This window comes from Urtica dioica, chromosome 7 (assembly GCF_054948205.1).
Source record: "Urtica dioica subsp. dioica isolate 48M chromosome 7, U.dioica_male_clone48M_v1_H2, whole genome shotgun sequence".
In the NCBI taxonomy this organism is placed as follows: Eukaryota; Viridiplantae; Streptophyta; class Magnoliopsida; order Rosales; family Urticaceae; genus Urtica; species Urtica dioica.
In genome coordinates, this window is record NC_142762.1 from 43323156 (window position 1) to 43344149 (window position 20994).

General features: G+C 35.9%; 3 protein-coding genes across 4 annotated transcripts; 1 reads left to right on the forward strand and 2 right to left on the reverse strand.

The window, feature by feature from the left end:
* The first annotated feature begins 447 nt into the window (after positions 1-447).
* Positions 448-2539, forward strand: RTE1 (protein REVERSION-TO-ETHYLENE SENSITIVITY-like protein (DUF778)). 2 transcript variants are annotated; one of them, XM_089619472.1, is made up of 3 exons: positions 448-677; positions 1038-1354; positions 1850-2539. In XM_089619472.1, the coding sequence occupies exons 2-3, from the start codon at positions 1061-1063 to the stop codon at positions 2270-2272; spliced, it is 717 nt and encodes a 238-aa protein (XP_089475598.1). In that variant the 5' UTR covers positions 448-677; positions 1038-1060; the 3' UTR covers positions 2273-2539. The 2 variants fall into 2 exon arrangements, with proteins under 2 accessions (XP_089475598.1, XP_089475599.1); XM_089619473.1 differs by having other exon boundaries at positions 1053-1354.
* Positions 2540-2640: 101 nt separating this feature from the next.
* On the reverse strand, positions 2641-4667 carry LOC149391865 (rhomboid family protein). Its single transcript, XM_089619471.1, has 6 exons — positions 4441-4667; positions 4058-4128; positions 3917-3966; positions 3392-3826; positions 3212-3302; positions 2641-3094 (listed from the first exon to the last, which is right to left on the reverse strand). Exons 1-6 carry the CDS (start codon positions 4580-4582, stop codon positions 3008-3010), a joined length of 876 nt encoding a protein of 291 aa, XP_089475597.1. The 5' UTR covers positions 4583-4667; the 3' UTR covers positions 2641-3007.
* An 11324-nt stretch (positions 4668-15991) lies between these two features.
* LOC149391866 (calcineurin B-like protein 10) lies at positions 15992-18410 on the reverse strand. The gene is made up of 9 exons (XM_089619023.1): positions 17859-18410; positions 17575-17760; positions 17386-17468; positions 17102-17161; positions 16893-17001; positions 16767-16819; positions 16580-16660; positions 16400-16512; positions 15992-16318 (listed from the first exon to the last, which is right to left on the reverse strand). Exons 1-9 carry the CDS (start codon positions 17884-17886, stop codon positions 16246-16248), a joined length of 786 nt encoding a protein of 261 aa, XP_089475149.1. The 5' UTR covers positions 17887-18410; the 3' UTR covers positions 15992-16245.
* Between the last annotated feature and the right edge of the window lie 2584 nt (positions 18411-20994).

The window sequence follows — 20994 nt, forward strand, 5'->3', positions numbered from 1 at the left end:
ATTTAATTAGTTTTTTATATTATCTTTCACAAAATTTACTTGCTTATTTTATTTTATTTTTTTATTTTTGAAACATGTTTTTTTAGAAGTGACACTATTGATCATGATTACATAATATGATATATTAATAATACAAGCGCATGTGACGATTTAGTACATGAGCTAAGTTGAAAGAGGATAATTCCTCCACTTATAAGGCGACATGTATTTCTACACCTCAGAAAGTTCGAGCTCAATATTTCTCCGTCGAGTTATGTGTGCGATTAACACTAGATCAAGTTAGCTATATATATACGGCGAAACGGCGGGCACACGTGGGATGTGGGGACCACATCAGAGAAACGTTCATGCACCTAATCGTCACCTCCCTCTTCTCCACCGTTTCAACATTTTATTTAATTATCCTGAGTTTATTTTATTTAATTATAACTTAAAATTGTATATTTTTATTATAATATTAATAACAAAAATTATAGCGAGGATATAAATCAGGCAATTCTTGATTTTTTTGTTTCAAGGCAAAGAACTTCAAGTCCAATACTTCTACCAATACTACCAACCGCGATCATTCCAATCTTTCCATTTATCTTCTTCTTCTTCTTCTGGTTCACCAATCTCGAGGTTTTCGCATTCTGCTTCATTGTGATCCCGAGAGAATCAGCCTTCGGCTTTAGCAGGTAGACAATCTGTATCCCATCACTGTGCTCCGATGTGTTTACTTCGTTTTATTTTTTTATTTTTCCCCCATCTTTCTGTAATCATCGGAGACAGACTCCGTGTGTTTCAGATCTCGTTCTCTTTTCTCCAATGCCCGACTTTTCGTTCAAAAAAATCGGCCATCTGTCGGAAAACCGTTGGCGAAAATGACATAGAAACTGTTTATATTTTACGATCCAAGCTCATTCTCATTTGTTGAATTTCTCTGTCGCATTTGCTATGTTATCCATAATAATACATCGCTATTCGATCCCCAATAATAATTTTTGAACCGGTGACTCACATAGTTCCCAGCTAAGTTACAATGGTGTATTCGTAAGCGATTGTTGTTGCAGAGAAAGAGATGCGACAGGGAAGAGGTGCGATGATGGAGCTGTATGACGTGGAAGAAGCGAGCTGTGCAGAGAGGAGAATGGAGGAGGAGGTGTGGCCGGTGGAAGCGAAGAAGTGCCGGTTCCCGTGCTGCCTGGTGTGGACCCCGCTGCCGGTGGTGTCCTGGCTGGCGCCCTTCGTCGGCCACGTCGGCATCTGCAGAGAGGACGGGACCATTCTCGACTTTTCCGTCTCCAATTTCATCAATGTCGACAAGTTCGCGTTCGGCTCCCCGGCCAGATATCTCCAGCTCGACAGAGAACAGGTTAGCTACATGTGGCCCGTGGATTATACGGTTTTCGTGGATTGTTACATCGTTTTGTAATGAGAACTCGGCATATTTGTTTGACTCCTGAAAAATTCATCATCGAATCAAGTATATTAGGATTTCAGCAACAAAATTCGCAGTTCCGCTGAAAAATTGACTTTGTTATGATTTTGCTGTATATGAGCTAGGGGTAAAAATGGCGTTAATTTTGCCTACAGGTTGTTATGTCCATTTCATAATTTTCACCTTTTACATATAATCTTACATTTTGAAAGGGGTGTTGATTTGGAAAAAAAAAAAAAAAAAAAAAAACTAGAAATGGGACATAATTGTTATGTCGGACACCAAGATTTACAAAATTCAAGGATTACTAGTCCAAAGCAAAAAATAAAAAAAAATAAAAAAATATGAATGTGGATCAATCTCTGCCAAAATCAGGCCAAGAGAATGCTTATACAAGAAACAAACTAAATCACACACAAAAAAAAAAAGTGTTGTTTTGCAGCGAGCCTATCGGGGCACAGGTGCAAGCAGGGGTACAAGCACGCGGAGCTGGGGAGCGCTCTGACGTGGGATGACGCGCTGCAGTCGAGCGTGCGGTTATTTGAGAACAAGAGCTACAACCTTTTCACGTGCAATTGCCACTCGTTTGTGGCCAACAGCTTGAACCGCATGTGCCTCGGCGGGTCCATGGACTGGAACATGGTCTCCGTTGCCGCTCTGGTCCTCTGCAAGGGCTCTTGGGTCGACCTCTTCTCCGTCGTCAAGTCCTTCCTTCCTTTTCTGCTCGTCCTCGCTCTCGGCCTCTTCATGGTGGGCCCGCCTTTCTTGATCGGACTTCTCTCTTTTCCCCTCCTCTTGTTGGCTTGGTTTCTTGTAGGAAATTATTGCTTTCATACCCTCTTTGATTGCTAATCTCTCTTTGTTTTTTATGTACTTACCTTGATCTCGAACATTTTGTTTTTAGAGAAACTGATATATAATAGCGCCAACAGCGCATCAACATAGGGAAAACGTAGTTACCTTGATCTCGAACATTTTGTTTTTAGAGAACATTTATGTTGTTTATATGTAGTTACCTTGATCTTGAATATTTATAGATAGTTCAAGGAGGAGAGTTACTCAAATACAGCATTTGAAGATTAATATCTCAGCATTTTCAAACCTTTCATGCATCTCAAACTTTCTCAAATTTTAAGGCGGCAGGAAGACTATGAACTAATAAAAAAAAGAAATAAGTCATCTGTTATTATTTTCAGACGAAAATAATAGGAGAAATAGTGTAAAAATAAGTATATATGAAATAAATAAAAGAGTTAGAAACACATCGAAGTTTGAAATGTAAGCTTTTAAGCTGGTGCGAACACTGCTTATGTGATATTGTTCGCAATAGTAGTCTCAAATTACATCCAGTAAAATAACACTCCGGAATGGTAATAAAAAATTTAATCGAAAACACAATCGAATGGATATAACTGTATAATTTAGAGACAGTTTTCCAAAAATTGACGAAGACTCAGCTTCCTCTTTCTTCTTCGTTGGAAGCCGAAGAAACACACGTTACTATCTTCTTCTTCTTTTTATTGTTAATATTCTTAGTATACAAAGTGAAGTTGAGTTGAGTAGAGTCAGACTGGGAATATTATTATCTCATGCTCCATATTTAGGAGCTTTCCAGAGCTTGAACGCCACTTCGTGCAAAAATCTATCTGCGGGTATCACAAGATTTCCACCACGCTACACCAGGAACACAGTGAATCGTTTTTTTTTTTTTTTTTTTAGTTTTATACATAATTTTATGTAAATAGTTTTGTAATGCAGTTCAAAAGCAGTAATACAAAGCCATTGCATTACCTCCTTGAAATCCCCGAAAGAAAACGTCTCAGCCAAGTCCTTTCGGGTCACGCCGTATTGCAACTGAGCCAGCAACATTGGACAGTAATGCCTGCTTCGACACGAAGAAAAAAAATAATCTGTTAATAAACTCATAACGTCGTCACAAAGGGTAAATAGGACATTAGGGCTCGAAACCACCTGACGTCTTTCCTCTCAGTCTCGCCTCTCATGGTGTAGCTTTGACGAGGAAGCAGAACCGAGAGCTTCTCGTTCGCCGAAATCGAAACCGAGGTTTCAGACGGATCGTCGTTCTGCGTTACAGCCCCGAAGCTCGTCACGACTGAAAGGTGAAGACGAGATCCGATTTCGGACCCGGGTCGAGCTGACTCCATAATTTCTCTGACCATAGAATCGAGAGACTCCGCGTTGTTGTCGTCGGCCACGAAATGCACGAAGACCAAGTCGAATCGGCTCGTCTCCATCGCCTTCTCGTCCCGAAACCCGAGCAAGCCGAGCAACGCGGCACTGTTTCCAGCGAACTCGTCCGACTTCAACGCAGTCAAGCCGAGGCTCGAACCGAACGATTCCAAGCTCGGGCTAGTCGTGATTAGGGCGGCTTTCATCCCCATGAATCTGAAACTCTCAACAGTGTTTGATTAATCAGAGTGTTGACAAAAAACACTGAATATTTGAATGAGGGTTAAAAAAAAAAAAAAAAAAAACCTTTCTGATATGGTCGGAATCGAGGAGGACTGATTCTGGGTTTCAACTTTCTGAGAAAAAAATAAAGAGCCCAAAGTTCTAGTTACCGTGTGAAATATGATGACACGTCAAAGAAAATATATCAAAAAAGCATAATCTCACTGAATTGAGATAGGCTTCACAGGAATCCATCAGAATTGCAAACTCCCTAACCACTCTCTTGTCCTCGCTTTCTGCAAATCCGAATTCAAGCGAGTCCCAATATCAGAAAAAATTTGGTTGAAACTAAATCAAACTAGCATTGCACTGCGAATATAAGTATTTGAAAGAAACCCCGAGCCCAGATTTTCACGAACTAAAATACCAAGGAGCCATGCAAAGAATATGTATATAAATAAATCCTACTTGGGTGGATCGTCATTTAGTTGCTAGTTGATTTTAACCCATTTTTTCAAAAAGATTTTAAATAAATAAATAGAGAGAGCGTGTAATATGAGATCTCTTCGGGGTTATGAAATTCAATTCGAAATATAGAGAAAGAGAACCTGAAGAAGGAGAATTGGGGAGGGATAAGAAGCCACAGGAAGCCATGGAAGCGAGAGAGTGGAGATGGGTATGCGAAGAGTCTATGAATCGGCTCAACCCGTCTCCGTACACAACCAGAGCTCGGCTTGGTTTGTCAGCCATTGCTAATCTTCGTGCTTTTTTTTTTTTTTTTTTTTTTTTTTTTTTTATTGAGAGAGAGAGAGAAAGAGAAGAGAGGCCTCTGGTTTGTTATGAAACAAAAATTAAAATTGTGGGGCTAAATAATAAATAGCAAGAACATTTGTGCGCACGTGAGCCTATATTGGGTTACAGAACGTCACGTACAGTGTTGATTGGTGGTGACTCACTTCAGAAACCAAATCCCCCATAAATCTCATACATGTCTCATCTCAAGTTCTCAACCACAACCAACGGAAATTAACTCTATATTCTAGTAGTATGCTACTAGTACCACTAGTCTTTGCTGGCACTCTTTTTTTTTTTTTTTTTTTTTTTTTTTTTTTTTTTTTTAAATGTGGTGTCTAAAGGTTAGACTGAAGTCACTGAACAAAGATTGTGATAAATGATTTTAACAGTATGAATAGGTTGCTTAAATTTTTACTCAAAAAAATAATTTTTTTTTTAAATTATAAATAATTATTTTTTTATGTTAATCCTTTTTTTTATACTATTTTGGATAGGGGTGTTCATGGAAACCGCTTAATCGAACAATCCGATCATTCAAATCAAATCGCATTATTTTTTAAATCGCCCCATTAAAATCTGATGAAATTCGAGTCGTAACCAATCTCATCTGCAATTGTTTCGAGTTTGTTTAGTTTTTTATAGTCGTGAGATTTGGTTGAACCAAATTAATCCGATGATGTTAATCTTTTAATTTTTTTAAGAAATGACAGGATTTCCCCCTGAATTATAGCACTTAAGACATCGTGCTCCTTAAAACATAAAATCGACTAAATCACCATCTAATATCATGTTTTGTACGCTTCTGGTCCTTCTGTGTATGAAACTCAAAAGAAGTCTGTTAAGTCGTCACGTTTTCGTCACGTGAGATACATTTCTAGTGGTTTTACGAATATAACCCTTAAAACATTAACCCAAATATATATAAAAGAAGAATTAATCGATATTTTCAAAATCCAAAAATTCTCATCGCCCAACTCAGCTCGAGCTAGGGTTATAAAAAAACCCCAATTTTCCCAAAATCAATTTCGAAACTCCATAACCAGTTAAGGTTCGAGAACCCATAATTTCTGAGGTCCTTGTCGCGTATTGCTTTCTCTCGTCTGTGATATGGAAACCAGTCCGAGCAGTTCGTCGAATCGCAAGAAACCTCGTGTCATTGTCGAAGATCGAAGGCCGCAGTGTTTGTGCGAAATTAGCAGCGTCGAATGGACTTCGTGGACAAATGATAACCCAGGAAGACGATTTTACGGATGCCCAAAGTATCAGGTTTGTTTTTTTTTTTTTTTTTGTAGTTGTGAATCGATTTTTTGTTTGGGTTAATTCATTATGTATTGAAGTGGACTAATTTGTTTCTCAGAATTCTAATATGAGAGGGTGCGGATTTCATGAGTGGTTGGACCCACCGATGTGCTCAAGAGCAAAGCATATCATCCCTGGATTGTTGAAGAAGGTCAATACACTCGAGAGTGCAACACAGTTTTCGGTGACTGAAAAATCGGTAGACCAAGGCCCATCTCCAAAAAACGACGACTCAAGTGACGTGATTAGGCTAATTGCTACTGAAGTGCATAAATTGAAGCTGTTGGTTATGATTGTTCTTTTACTTATTTGTCTGGTTTTGTTTAAATAATGTGAATGTTATTGAACCATTGTCGTGTTTGACGTGTAACCTATCTGATGAATTATATATGCAATATGTTTAAGAAGATGTTTAAAGTTGGTGTTCGGCTGTTTTGTATAAATTGGTTGTTTTGTATAAATTTGTGAGGTTATGAAAATGTGTTCTGATAAATGGAATAAGAGTTAGAAATGAAGATGTGTGCAAGCAGTAGGCAATTACTTAGTACAAAACACATTTGATTACAATTCATTACAAACATTGTATTTCAGATAAGCCTTTACAAACATTGCAAGCATTGTATTTCAGATAAGCCTTTACAAACATAGTACAAAACACATTGCAAGCAGTGGGCAATTACTTAGTACAAAACATTACAAACATTACAGTAACTAATAACTTAAGCCTTTATACCAAAAAGAAGAAGTGAAGTTTGTAGGGCATTAGACCCGACCCAAAAGCATGAATTAAGGACCAAAGATAGGCTATACATCTTTGTCCTTAGAAACACAAAATCAGTCTCTGAAAAGCCCTCTAGGCTCCATGACTTCCCGTCGACTGGTGCGAGTCCTAAATCTTGGGCTTCGCTGTAAATGGAAAGAAAAAAATAAAATGTTACGACCCAATATCTACTGATGACCATAAATTAATATTGGAGCTTGGTAGTTAGAATATTGTGGATTACTTGTTATCTAAGTAATCAGTTCGCCAGCTCGCCAGCTCGCGAGCTAAGAATATAGGTGTGTGGATTACTTGTTATCTAAGTAATCAGTTCGCCAGCTCGCCAGCTCGCGAGCTAAGAATATAGGTGTGTGGATTACTTGTTATCTAAGTAATCAGTTCGCCAGCTCGCTAGCTCGCAGCTCGCAGATCGCTCACTTAGCTCGCGAGCTGGCGAGCTGGCGAACTGATTACTTAGATAACAAGTAATACACACACCTATATTCTAACTACCAAGCTCCAATAATTAAATATGACATCACTTACCCTTAAATTTGGCTGGCCTTCTTGTGTAGTTGAAGGTCCCTGAGTTGCTTGAGTTGTGTGTTGTGTTGCTCGAGCTCGTTGAGAAGCTCGTTGGCTGCCCTTCTGTGTAGCTGAAGGTCCCTGAGCTTCTTGAGTTGTGTGCTGTGTTGCTCGAGCTCGTTGAGAAGCTCGTTGGCTGGCCTTCTGTGTAGCTTGTCTCTAAAAAGTATGAAATATTCTAATTACCAAACCTATAATGAATTTACGTTATAGGTTGCCAGTCTTATACACAATCAGGTACCTGTTGTTGTTGTTGTCGTTTGAAACATGTGGTCTTGTTGTGTCCATCCTTGCCAAAGTTTGAGCATGTAGTTATGACATACCTTCTAGTTATTCTAGTTCCACGGCGAGGAACAATTTCGTCATGTTCAACTCACCTCAGCTTCTTTGGCCTCCCAGGTTTTGCTCTGTCAGGTGGCATCTCCATTGCAGTTAAGCCTGTCTTTGGCCATTGATCACTCGGATTTATGGGCCTTATCATGTTTTCGTGTAGGCTTCTTTTTTATACCAAGCTGACACGTACTTGACTGGGTCCTCATGCCGTTGCCATATGCAGCTGATTGCATGCGAGCACGGTATACCTAAATCCACAAAGTTCAGACAAATGTTAATGTTAAGTATGAGCACGTCTTAAATATGTAATAAATAGCACTGTATACCTGACAAATCCCATCGACTACACGAGCATGTCTGATGAGCGAGGTTCACTCTATACATTGAACCGTACATGTTGCTCACTTGATATTCACTTTGACCGGCCCACCGTGCTATGTTCTGTGCGCTTAGAACCTTGTTAGTCTCAAGTATTTTATATATTTGAGGACCTATTTCACCTTTCCATTTATCAGCAGCAAGGCGTTGCTTGCTGAACCTTTGCAATAGATACATTCTCAGCCGTTCTAGCAATGATAGGATCAGTTTCTGCCTCGCCATAAGAACTGCTCTTGTGCCATTGAAACTTTCACAAAGATTATTCAGTAAGATCTCGCATTTAGGAGTTGTCCTAAAATGGCTCCTAGCCCAGTGATGATGACCTTTCTCCATTAGCCAATCATACGCATTCTGATCTTCATTCTTTATAAGCTCCATTTCAGATTCAAACCGAGCTTTTGAATATGCCATTGCCGAAGACATCATCAAGCTTTTAAGATATTGTCCTTTAAAAACCTGTCACAATATTCACATCTCATCATTTAGTTAAAGAATATTCTTAGTTAAAAACCTAACACAATATTCACATCTCATCATTTAGTTATAAACCTATCATAATATTCACAGTACACTGACCTTAGTGAAGTTACTTTGAAGATGTCGACCACAGTGTCTGTGTTCGGCTTGCACAGACCCTTCCTCCCACATACTCGCTATAATGCTTCATGTAGGCCTTTCTGTTTGTCAGAAATAAATGTCCAGTGATGACCATTGGAGATGTTCACATCTTCTTTCAAGAATTGTAGAAACCATGACCACGACGCCTTGCATTCTGATTCAACCACGGCATACGCAATCGGGAAAATGTTGTTGTTTGCGTCTATACCAATAGCTGTTAGAAGTTGACCAGTGTGATGACCCTTTATGTGACAGCCGTCGAGGCCAATCACAGGTCTACAATGAAGGAACCCATCTTTGCAACCCTTAAAACATATATACATACGTCTGAAAACAGGCTTACCCTCCGGACTTGCCTCAGATTCAATCTCTACTGTCGAGCCTGGGTTTGAACGTTTCAGCTCAGCTGCATAGTTCCATAGCGCCGCATATTGCTCAATGTACGATCCTTCTATTACTTGTGCAGCAAGTTTCTTAGCTCTATATGCTTTCACACGTGAACAATCGAGAATGAAGTCTTTTTGAACTTGATTCATGAAATCTGGAGCAGACCACGACTCTGTGTTTTAGAATTGTTGCATGTACGTCTTCGACAACCATTTAGAGGTGGAAAACCTGTTACGATTAACCCTCGCACACGTATGCTCCGACCTAAATGTTTTGATGATAAACAAACCAGTCTTGCCTAGTAAAGAGGCATAACATGTCCACTTGTAGTTTGGATCCTTACACTAAGCTCGCACACGATCAGGATCATTTTTCTTAAAGTAAACATCTTTACCTGCTCTGATAGCATACTCTCTGATGGCTTCTTTGAATATGTGAGCGGTTTTGAATGTTAAACCCAGTTTCAAACTAGGGTTTATCATGTCAGTTGCCTCCTTAAACTCTTGGAAATTTGGAAGTCTTTTCTTTGGAATTTTTTTTCCCTGGACACTTGACGAGCCATTGCCATGTTCTGCTAGATCTGAATCTGATGACTCGTCAGCCATACCGATGTTAGCGTCCATGTCATACTCACTTCCATCTTCAGAAATGTCGTCTACATCGCTCATAACATTCTTTCCTTTTCCACGTAACGCTGAAAGTCCAATGTCTACAACATCACCATCTACGTGGACGTCATCGCACTGGCTTCAAACCCAAGTTCTTGTTGCAAGTCATCATGGCCATGCTCATCTGATGATGCTTCATCGACAATTGCAGCAGCTTCATGACCACCATCTTCATCCAGGTCTTCAATGCTTGGAGCTTCATCGACTTCTGCAGCTTCTTCATGACCACTATCTTCAGCCAGGTCTTCAATGCTTGGAGCTTCATCGACTTCTGCAGCTTCTTCATGACCACCATCTTCAGCCAGGTCTTCAATGTTTGGAGCTTCATCGACGTTTGCATCTTCTCCATGACAACTATCTTCAGTCATGTATTCAATGCTTGTAGATTCATCAACGTTTGCAGCTTCTCTGTGACCACCATCTTCAGTCATGTCTTCAATGCTTGGAGATTCTTCAACATTTGCAGCTTCGTCATGACCACCATTTTGAGTAAGGTCTTCCACAATCGGAGCATCTTGAGTAAGGTCTTCTACAACAGGACCATCTTCAGGAAGATCTTCCACATTTGCACCTTTATCATTCTCATGAGATTCTTTTGTAGTCACATCATCGACAATGTGACCTTCTTGAGACACGATGATCTGCATATTGTTATCATTATCCCCATACACAATGTGTGGAACATTAACGGGATGATCGCAATACACATCGACAGCCCACTGTGTTCTCAGCGTCTTCGCCATAACGTCCAACAACGTCTCGTCGTCTTCAATGAATACCAGCTGCGTACCACGACTCTCAGGGTCCTTCAATAAATAGACTGGGCCATCAAGAAATCCTAGTTGGACCCTCAATATATTGTGCAAGTACACTATAGACATCCTGTCTATATCTGCACAATCCAAGTGAGCTACACGCCCACCAACGTATTTCCAGTTAGCAGTCTCAATACTCATCGAACCCCCATAGTGTATGTTGATCACAAAGTTGTTCAGCAACGCATCTGCAACACAAAAAATAAATACAAATTAAATGACATAACCTAATAAATATTTCCCACCCATACACACCAACACCCGACCAGATGAATTAAAAAGAGGAATAAATGAAATACTTGGAGACACAGAGGACCCACGGTTTCAATAATACCCGACCATTTACAAACAATAGAAAAATATAGCCAGGACAACGAAAACAAACAAAACCAACACCAGACACTTTAATGTGTGGTCCCCGAACCCATTTTATAAAAGTTCAAATTTCACAATCACCATCAGAGCATATTATTTTCTTTTCACTTACCGAAATCATCTTCGCTGTGAGGTATATTATCAAAAGCTTCTTTCGCCGGCGATTTGGTCTTCTCTGTTGATTTCTTCTTCGCTGACGATTTTGTTTTCATTGGAATTTTTGCCTTCGCCGGCGATTTCTTGTTTGCACGAGACGCAGAACTGCTTCTCTGCAAGCGTGGAGACGACCTCGTCGGACTCTTCGTCGGGGATTTACCTGGTGATTTCGCCATACCTTTGAAAATCAGGGTTTAGGTTTCTCGATTTGTAATGGAATTTGAACTCATTTTTTTAGTTTCATTTATTCGATTATATTAATTATTTTATCAATGAATTTAGAATATTCATGAATTTAATATTCATTTGATAGTTTACTACAATACCCTTTTACTTAGTAACACGTGACTCACACGTGAAAATATAACTGACGGAACGTGACCCAACTTAGACGGCAGGACCAATCTGTAACAAACATGAAGATTAAGGAGAAAATATCGATATTTTAAAGACCGAGGGGCATGTTGTCACACGTGCTATAGTTCAGGGGGCAATCCTGTCATTTATTCTTGTAAATATTTGATATATATTACTGTTAATTTTTTAAAATAATATTATAATTAAATCAAACAATACGCAGTATTATACTTTATACTTACTTTATATATATATATATATATATATATATATATATAATTGGAGGGTATGAATGTTCTTATTTAAATTTAAACTTATGTAAATATTATGTGTGTAAACACTGTACTCATTTAATGTTGAAAGCTTATATAAGACAATAAGCACACAATCAAAATTAAGAAAAAAAATGAAATTTAGATAAAAACAGAGTAAGTAGAGTCATAATTGTGGATATGATTTTATATATTGATGGAACATATTTGTATCAATAAAAAAAAAAAAAAAAAAAAAAAAAAAAAAAAAAAAAAAAAACCCATAGTTATTTATTTATTGTTGAAAGCGTACGTACTGCTGAAATTAATTTTGAATCTAATCATTATTTGTTTTACCTACTTATTTAATATACATTTTGTTTTTATATTTTTTGAGTAGTTATCTCAAAATTACTCTTTCGTTTATGATTTCTTTCTATTACCATAAGTACCTGCCTTTTATTTATTATACGAATACACCTATACATACTACCCATTCACAACACTCAAATAAACAAATTTCATTTTCTAGACTTAAACACTAGCAAAATATCTTGGTTAAACCTTTTATGTTCAAAATATCTAGAGTTAGACTTGTGGCCCATTTTCACTCTTTACACAATTTTTCACACTTTTTTATCACTCCAACTCTCTATTTTAACACTTTTGAAGATCTCTTTATGATTTTCAATGAGTTTCGATGATCTTTAATAATTTCTAACGAACACGCGCAAAATTTATTTATTTATTTTTTCATTTTTTACTATATCAATGAAAAAAAAATAATGACAATCATCGCTAAGCATCACAAATCATCCTTATTCATCGCAAAACATCGCTAACCACCGCTAACCGTCGCAAACTATCACAAAGAAATTGAAAAAGAGCAACAACGACTCTTTTATAAAACTGGAAAAGAGCAACAACGACTCTTTTGTAGTCGTTGTTGCTCTTTTCCTGTTTTTAACTAACAATTAGCAATGGTTAGCGACGATTGGCGATGATTAGCGATGAAATTCATCATTTTCTTCAATTTATAGCAAAAAATGGAAGAAAAAAATTGATTATTTAAAATTAGTTTTTACGCATGTTCGTCGAAAATCATCGGAGATCGTCGAATATCATAAAAAATCATCGTATTTAGAAGTGTTAAAATAGAGAGTTGTAGATAAACCTGGGCAACCGAAATGGCAGAAGACTGGATTTCCGGTTCCTTCTGGTCGCTAGAGAGCCGCGGAAGACTTCCTTCCGGTCATGATGCCCCGCAGAAGGAAATGCTTCAATCGCTGCTGTGGAAGACGATGGAAGCGCACAGAATGATTTCCTTCCGGTGCTTCCGTCGTTTTCGTATATAATTTTTTTTTTTTTTTCTGGCCGTTGGAGTTGTGACCATTGCAAATCCAACGGCCACAAATGAGTCAGATGAAATGAGAGGATTTGTAAACGTTATACAGTAGTGTAACGTTAAGAAATTGTAACATTGGTTTAGTTTTATTTTTTAATTTAATTTTTTAACCCCTCTTTTTCATTCTCCTATAAATATCACCCTCATTCATAACATTTCTTCACACCTCATAATACAATATTCTCAAACTCTCTTCTACTACTCAAAATCATATAAAATCTTCTCAAATATCTCTACACAATATTTTTCATATGTATTTCTCATAAATATTTTTCATATCTATTTTCATAAATATTGTTCATAATTAATTTTCATATATATATATATATATATATATATATATATATTTCATATGTATTTGGTATAAATATTATTCATATGTAATTTGTATAATTATTTTTCATATGGATTTCTCCTATGTAATTTTCAAATATATTTTTAGTATATAGTTTTAATTTGAAAAAAAGTCCGAATCTCATCGAGCAAGTTCTTCTCGTCGAAGTTCCTCACGAGCAAGTTCTTCAAACACACCACCCCCCAAAGATCCACAACCAACTCACGAGTCTCCCGTGAATTAATACCCTTAAAATTGGCTCGGTTTATCTCAATTTCCGAATTACAAAAATACCGAGTACAACCCAACCCAGGTACCATCAACTTCTTACATACCTCTAAGTTACCATCAAATCGAAAGCCCATTCGACCCAATATCTCCATATGTTCCGAATAATCCACCACCATATTATCCATATACCTATTATACACAACCTCACCATCCACCTCAACCTTATTATCCACAACAACAACCTTATCCTTCTCAACCCCAACCACAATATCAAGATTCATACCAAGTGTACCAAGAGCAATTATAAAATTATGAAAATCAAATCGACAAAGAGGAGGAGGAGGAGGAGGAGGAGGAACACTCACCACCACCACCACCACCACCACCACCGCCACCACAACATGAGGAGGAAGAAGACCTACCTCATCAACACGAAGGAGGCCCGCCACCCCCCAAAAAAAGATCGAGATCTAAGATGTGGCAATACTTTGAAGAAATTGGTAAATGGGAGGATAAAGTCGGAAAATGTGGAAAATTAGTAAAAGCTGACAACAACAAACACGAGACTTCATCATTGATACACCACTACAAACACGGGACTTTTGTTAACTTCGATCTCGTGGATGATTTCGATTTCGATCTTTCAAGTTTGAACATTGATTATTAGATTTATATTTGTAACTTTGAATAATTATGAATATAAATAAAGGTACTCTTTCCTCTACCGACCCTCGGAGAGGTTTTAAGGAGGCCGTTTTCAATACATTATTTTTTATTTATCACTTTTACATTTTAGTCCTTATTTAAAAAATACTACATTTTAATCCTTTGAAATTGTATTGATTTTAATTATGTTTTTTAAATGTATGGAAGTGGAATTTTCGGGTATGGAACGGAAATTTTCGTACCACTACCAGTGGAATTCCGGTCAACACTAGAAGGAATTAGGAATAATTCCTTCCAGTCAAAACCGGAATTCCGTGCCCAGTGGTAGTGGATTTTCACTTCCTTCCGGTTGCCCAGGTTTAGTTGTAGAGATAAAAAAGTGTGAATTTTTTTTTAATTATAGAAAATGGACCAAAAGTCTAATTTAAGTAGATGGGATATTTTTGTCCGAAAATGGACCAAAAATATAATTTGAAATATTTTGAATATAAGAGGTACATCTAAAATATTTTTTTTTTATAGTTTTAAAGTGATGAAATTTCTTTATGTATATATACATACACATGGCCGTGCGCGTTTTAAAAAAACTAGTTATTCTAAAAGTATCCAAGTCAATTACTACTTAAGAATTAAGATGAAAAGTAGGACAAAAACCGAAATATCTTTTTTTTAATGCAACATTCTTTAGATCATAACTGCGTTTGGTTCAGATTAAAAAGCCCTGTTTTTGTTTTTAGAAAAAACTAAACTGCTTATCTGGTGTTTGGTAAAACTGTTTTTACAAAAAACTTCAAAAGCGATTTTAGATTTTGTACATGAGATGGAAAAGCTAGGATTCTTAGCTTTTAGAAAAAATGTTTTTAAGTTTGGTATATAAATTACTGTAATATCCTCGTACAAAATATTATTCATATATATGTATATAAATAAGCATATTAATAATTATTATTTAATTATTAAGAACATGTCTATTTTAGTCTTTTTACTATAATATATTTATTTTACCAAACGCTAAATCAATTTTTGTTATCAGCAACAACTGTTTTATAAACAGTTTACCAAACATCTTGTCAGTTTTTGAAAAAAAACAGTTTTTTTTTCAAAAATTGAATCTAAAAGCACTTAAAAAAAAAAAACAAAACTATGTCAAACGGGGCCCATGTAACATACCAACAGAATCAACAATTATATTTATTTGAAATTCTTTAAACGTTTCACACTATAGAAGAAGTTCATTTGTGACATTTGAATTTTCACCCTCAATACCTCTCAACAAAAATAACCCTCAAAATAATAGTATTATAAAGCCCGATTTAGTTGCCGAAGTGATCTCATCAGCGGCAATAGAAAATAAAATGCGAAGACTGAGTGAGGTAATGATAGACTTCAGAATGAGAGCTTGATGTTCAATAAAAAAAAATTATGTGATGGTGACAGTAGATATCTTAGCACTACATTAATCTGTATATATAGAAAAGTATAATTTATATATGAAAAAAAAAATGACTGACAAGGACAATTTGTTTGACCAAACTGGATATCCTCGTGAGTTTATACAAATAAAAAAAATGAAAGCAAGAGCTGATTAAATAATCAACCGTTTTAAGTAAATGTAACTGAAAAAGCAACATAACGTAGACCAATTAAATTTAAATGTGCACTTTTTAACACTTTCTCACAAAAGCGTACAAAATCTTTCCTCATTATAAAACCTTTCCGCACTACTCGAGTCAAAAGTCAACGCAGTTGTATTCCAAAAAATAAATATGAAAGTACAAAAATTCTTTCAATTTGTATTTTGTACAGAAAACAAACCATTAAATCAGGTTAAAACCAATGAATATCACATTTACCTTTGAAGAAAATAAGATCTGCCCTCTATACAAAGTAGTTCCAAATAATGCACACAAACAGAGAGGTCTGACTCTTCTGAGAGAGGCCTTTTCTTTTGTGTTAAAATCAGGCTACTGATTACTATTTACACAGTGGAACTGAAGACTTCATTCCCAAGTAACTCTCTGGTCTTCAGCCTCGGTGTCAAAAATGAAACTAGGAAACACTGTTCTCATGTCCCTGGCAAAGCAATAAATTTTGTTTCAATTCAAATTGAATAAAAACATATCAATGCATTCCTAGGGAAAAAAATGTAAATACTTGAGATAAGGAAGAGTCATGTTCTTCAAGAGAGTCGGATTTCGAAGAACAAAATCCTTCCACTCGTCTCTGCTGATTCTACCATCCATGTCCGTATCAGCGTCCGCAAATGTCTGCCATGTAAACCAGTTCAATTATATCTACACATTCAATAGTTTCAACCGGGAAATGATTGATTACCTTGTCGACTATAGCATCTAAGAGATCATCCGAGAGTTTCATTTCCGACTCTTTCATGATCGCAACTACCATTTGCATTACCTGAAATACAGTATCACTCATCTACAAAATATATATATATATATATATATATATATATATATATATATATATATGGATGTATATTCATAACGATGCGCTTATTTACTTCTTCTCGTTCGATGAATCCTGTTTGTCCCAGATCGTATAGCCGAAACGCAACTGTAAAAAAAGTAAAGTTCATGCATTGGATAAATCTGAAGCAATCAGACACAGCACTTCATGAGCAACTTACAGTCGATTTTTTCGTCTAATGGGGCGTGAGGATGGAAGACAGTGAGCGCGTGGACAAATTCCTCGAAATCAATCACACCATTTCTCTTTTCATCAAAAAGGTCAAACACCTATCCAAAAGGGAGGAAAAGCAATTAACAGAGAAGTTTAGATGATCACCATCGATTCAGACAACGTTGGGATTCCCAAAGATCATCAAAAGCTTCTTACCCGGTCGAGAAAAAGATTTTCACCGTGAGGAGTGTGAAACAACGCCAATTGAAGCTCTTCCTACGCGATATTGATTTATTCACGAGAGTTAGATTCAAGAGCATACTTTAAAATTGTTAAAATAAATGAATCAAAACACCCGTTTTGTCTCTTTGGACTTTTGCAATCAGAAATTCAGATAACCTTTAGGTAAAGTTCGTCGATATCTGAAATTCAGTAGTTTAGCAAACAATATAAATCATTTTGAATTTGAACTAGCCTGAGTAAATTTGGCATATATATACCTTGTGAATAGACCCATCGTCAATAATTGAACTACTCAGCTTCTTAAACAGCTCGTACAACGCCTCTACTTCGTTAACAGAGACTGGAAATTGTTGAGATTTGGGCGAAAAATGACGAGACTGAATTAGACATCGAATCTGATGATACAATGCATTAGAAACGAAAACAAAAGGAATAATCATACGTACATCGGGTCTCGGCGGAGAGACGAACGAGATCTTGGAAATCGTAACGACGCTTGGGACGAACGTTGAAACAGTCGAAGATAGCCAAAACCAAGACCTCCACGGCGGCTACGAACGGTATGAACGCGACGCAGATCCGCTCGCCAAACGTCAAAGAACTCGATCTCTGTCCATCGCAATTCATATTCTCTATCATGCGCACAGATTTTCAAAAAAAAAAAAACAAATTGCAATAATGCATGTCTATGCACAATTGTTCAGTGAAATGATCGTTAGTTTGCACGTACCCTCAAATCCATTGGTGCTCGAACTCATCAGAGAGCTGATTCCACGGATACGAAGAAGAAGAAGATGGTGAAATTTTTGTCTAATGGCGATTGTTGTTGAGTAGCGGGAAGTTTCGGTTCTTACTTCTTTTGGCTCGGAAGTACGAATAAATGAGATATTATGAAATTCAATGACACTTTATTTTCTTTCTAACCATAGAGATTTCACTAATTCGTTATACGTTTCCCAACGAATTCAATTAATTGCAAATATTATTTTTTTTTTTTTTAATAACAGAGATAAAAAGATATAGGAAATCTCTTACTTTTTTTTTTCTCCAAATTCGTCTCTCTTATATAAAATGGATATGTGGTTGTAATTTGTGAAAGCGTCTACAAGATCTCAACCGTTGTAAAACCGCTGCCAGATCTCGACCAAAAAAGACTGGGGACTTTATGATCACTGTTTGTGTGATCCATAAAATTATTCTTGCTTTATTGTAAATCCGAAAACAATATTTTTCTAACCTGTAAAGATTAACATATGACCGAAGAAAAAACAGAGGTGAGAGGACTCATTTAGGATAAATATGTGAATATTTTGTCTTTATTATCTTCCGTCATTGTAAACTGTAGATTCTGGATAATATGCGGTCTGACTCCACTACTATGAGCTCATCTTCAAGATGCGAATTAGTGTTAGTCAGTCTCATGGATTTATGAGTGTTTTTTTTTCCTCATTGTTTTATTTATGTATTAATAATCCATATTAAATCTTGTTTATTTAACCACCAAATGTCTAATCATTGTAGTTTTTTAAGTTCCGGTCTTTATATTAGAATATCTTATAAGAGAAATTGTTTCTTTGCTATGGACGTTCTGGTAAGTGATAGGTGCTACCTAAAATAAGGATACATAGTGATCACGAGCTTTTGAGTTTAGAAATTCTTATGTGGTTTCTTGCCATGAATACGTTCAATATTTTACCTTTATCAAAACTAGACTTTTCACTCTATTTAGACAAAACATCTTTAAAGCGAATAATGTTGTAATTATGTTATTTTGATGGAGTAATTATGTCATAATGCTTTTTTTTTAAAATAATTTTGTCATAATACTACTCTATTGTTGTTGGAGAAAGAGAGAGAGAGTATTGTTTTAGTTAATAGACTTTAGTTTTATTTATTTATTTTAAAAGAAACAGTCGAATGGCTATCATTAATTAAAATTATATGTTAATTATTTGAATATAAAAAAAAATACTAATTAGTGGCTATGTATAGCATACGCGGGCACTTTTTATACTATTTTTTTAATTTATAAGATAGTTATACTAGAATTTTGACATAGGAAGTCCAAAATAACCATATACTTAGCACTCCCTATATTTAAGCTATTTGGTAAGAAAATAATTTCAGAAGTCTAGTTTTAATAAACTTCGGTTTAGCTGATGAACCTATTCATGATAGGAAAAATAGTAAAAAATAGTCATTTAAAACTTATTAATTAGCAAAATAACCAAAGTTTCAATTTTTCAACAAAATAGTCAAATTTACGTTTTCAAAATTTTTTGACAGCCCAGATAAAATTTGTTGACGATTATTATAAGCAATTTCTTACTTTCAAAAAAATTAATAATGGGGTAAAAAATTTTTTGAAATCAGACTATTACGTATTTTTGCTATTTCATTAAACTAGGCAAACTTGAGATATTTTACAAATTCATAACTTTAAATTAATTATTTAGCTACACCACCTTTCATGATAAGAGACCACTCATAGCTCTCTAACGTATATATAAAAAATGTATATCTTTGAGTTTTGTTGACAAAAAAAAAAAAAAAACTTTTGTTGTATGTTAAAGAGCATCGGATTAATACATTACAATGACATACCACCTTATTTCTAGTTTCTTTTTATTTATAAATCATAATTATATATGGAGTTTATCGAATTGTAATTACGTCATTATAATTATATATTACTTTTTTTTCTATTAGTGGATTTTATCAAATCGTACTTATGTTATGCAATGGTGCTTGTCTAAAGAATAATGAATGATATTGATAATCCAAACGAAAGTTATACATATTAAAAATGTGTGGAGGAACTAAAAAACTGTCAGAAGGGTCGGATTGGGCCGAACCGGCTCTTTATCTTCAAGTTTAAAAGAGTTTGACCTCTACCTCGATCCAAATTTTCTTATTGGACGGCCGGGCCAGGCCTTAGGAATAGGATCTTAGGCCCAACTCATGACCTAAGATTTATTTTTTAAAAAAAAGATTGGGTCCGAACGAGGCCTAATTAGGGTCCGGCTCGGGTCCAGATTGAGTTTTAATGAGGGCCCGGGTCAGCCCGGACTTGAAGGTCTATACCCTAGGCCCAACTCAGGTCCTTCATGAAGCTCGGTTTGGGCCGCCCTTTTCTGAAAAGGGTCGGACTGACCTAAAACCTCTAAAAAAGAGGGTCGGGCCTGTTAGCAGACACGCGACCGAACATAATTGACAGCTTTAGGTGGAACTTGCTATTTTTTTTTCTTCTTGATTTTCATCTTGCAAATACAATGATGTGGAAAATCATTTTTATCTTATAAAAACACAATTAAATCTTTTTTTTAGAAGTGACATTATTATTCAAAATTACATGATATATTAGCAGTGCAAACGCAAGTGATACTATTGATCAAGATTATATGATTTAATACAAGTGCATAAAGTTGAAAGAGGATTGACCATCCATATAAAGCTATCCACAATAAAAACTATAGACACTTGTGACTACCTTTTATATTAGAGAAACGATTTTTATCAGCTGCAACAATGGATCTGCGTACATAGAACATGTGGTGGAATCCATAATTTTGTGAAGTAAGACTCATAAATTTTGTCTAGATTTTGCCTACGGTGACGCGCTGATATGTTGTTGTCTATTAATACTCTTTATATTAATATGTGATATGTCTTTATGACATATGTGTTCATACTTTTAACAAAAAAAAGACATATGTGCTATAAACACCATCGAATCAAATACACTAACTTTTATTTTGTATAATAAAAGTTACTACTTAAAAATAATTTATACTTGAGTAGAGAACATTTTATCTCTCTAAAAAACTAGGGTTTTTTCTCTCTAACTTCTTCTTCTCCTTGTAGCA

Coding starts and splice junctions, on each gene's coding strand:
- RTE1 (XM_089619472.1), top strand. CDS start 1,061: ATGCGACAGGGAAGAGGTGCGATGATGGAGCTGTATGACGTGGAAGAA. Junction 1,355..1,849: donor TCCAGCTCGACAGAGAACAG/GTTAGCTACATG, acceptor AAAAAAAAAAAG/TGTTGTTTTGCAGCGAGCCT.
- LOC149391865 (XM_089619471.1), bottom strand. CDS start 4,582: ATGGCTGACAAACCAAGCCGAGCTCTGGTTGTGTACGGAGACGGGTTG. Junction 3,967..4,057: donor GTGAAGCCTATCTCAATTCA/GTGAGATTATGC, acceptor TTTTTTTCTCAG/AAAGTTGAAACCCAGAATCA. Junction 3,303..3,391: donor ACTGAGAGGAAAGACGTCAG/GTGGTTTCGAGC, acceptor GTGTCGAAGCAG/GCATTACTGTCCAATGTTGC.
- LOC149391866 (XM_089619023.1), bottom strand. CDS start 17,886: ATGAGTTCGAGCACCAATGGATTTGAGG. Junction 17,162..17,385: donor ACGATGGGTCTATTCACAAG/GTATATATATGC, acceptor AATATCGCGTAG/GAAGAGCTTCAATTGGCGTT. Junction 16,319..16,399: donor ATGACTCTTCCTTATCTCAA/GTATTTACATTT, acceptor TTGCTTTGCCAG/GGACATGAGAACAGTGTTTC.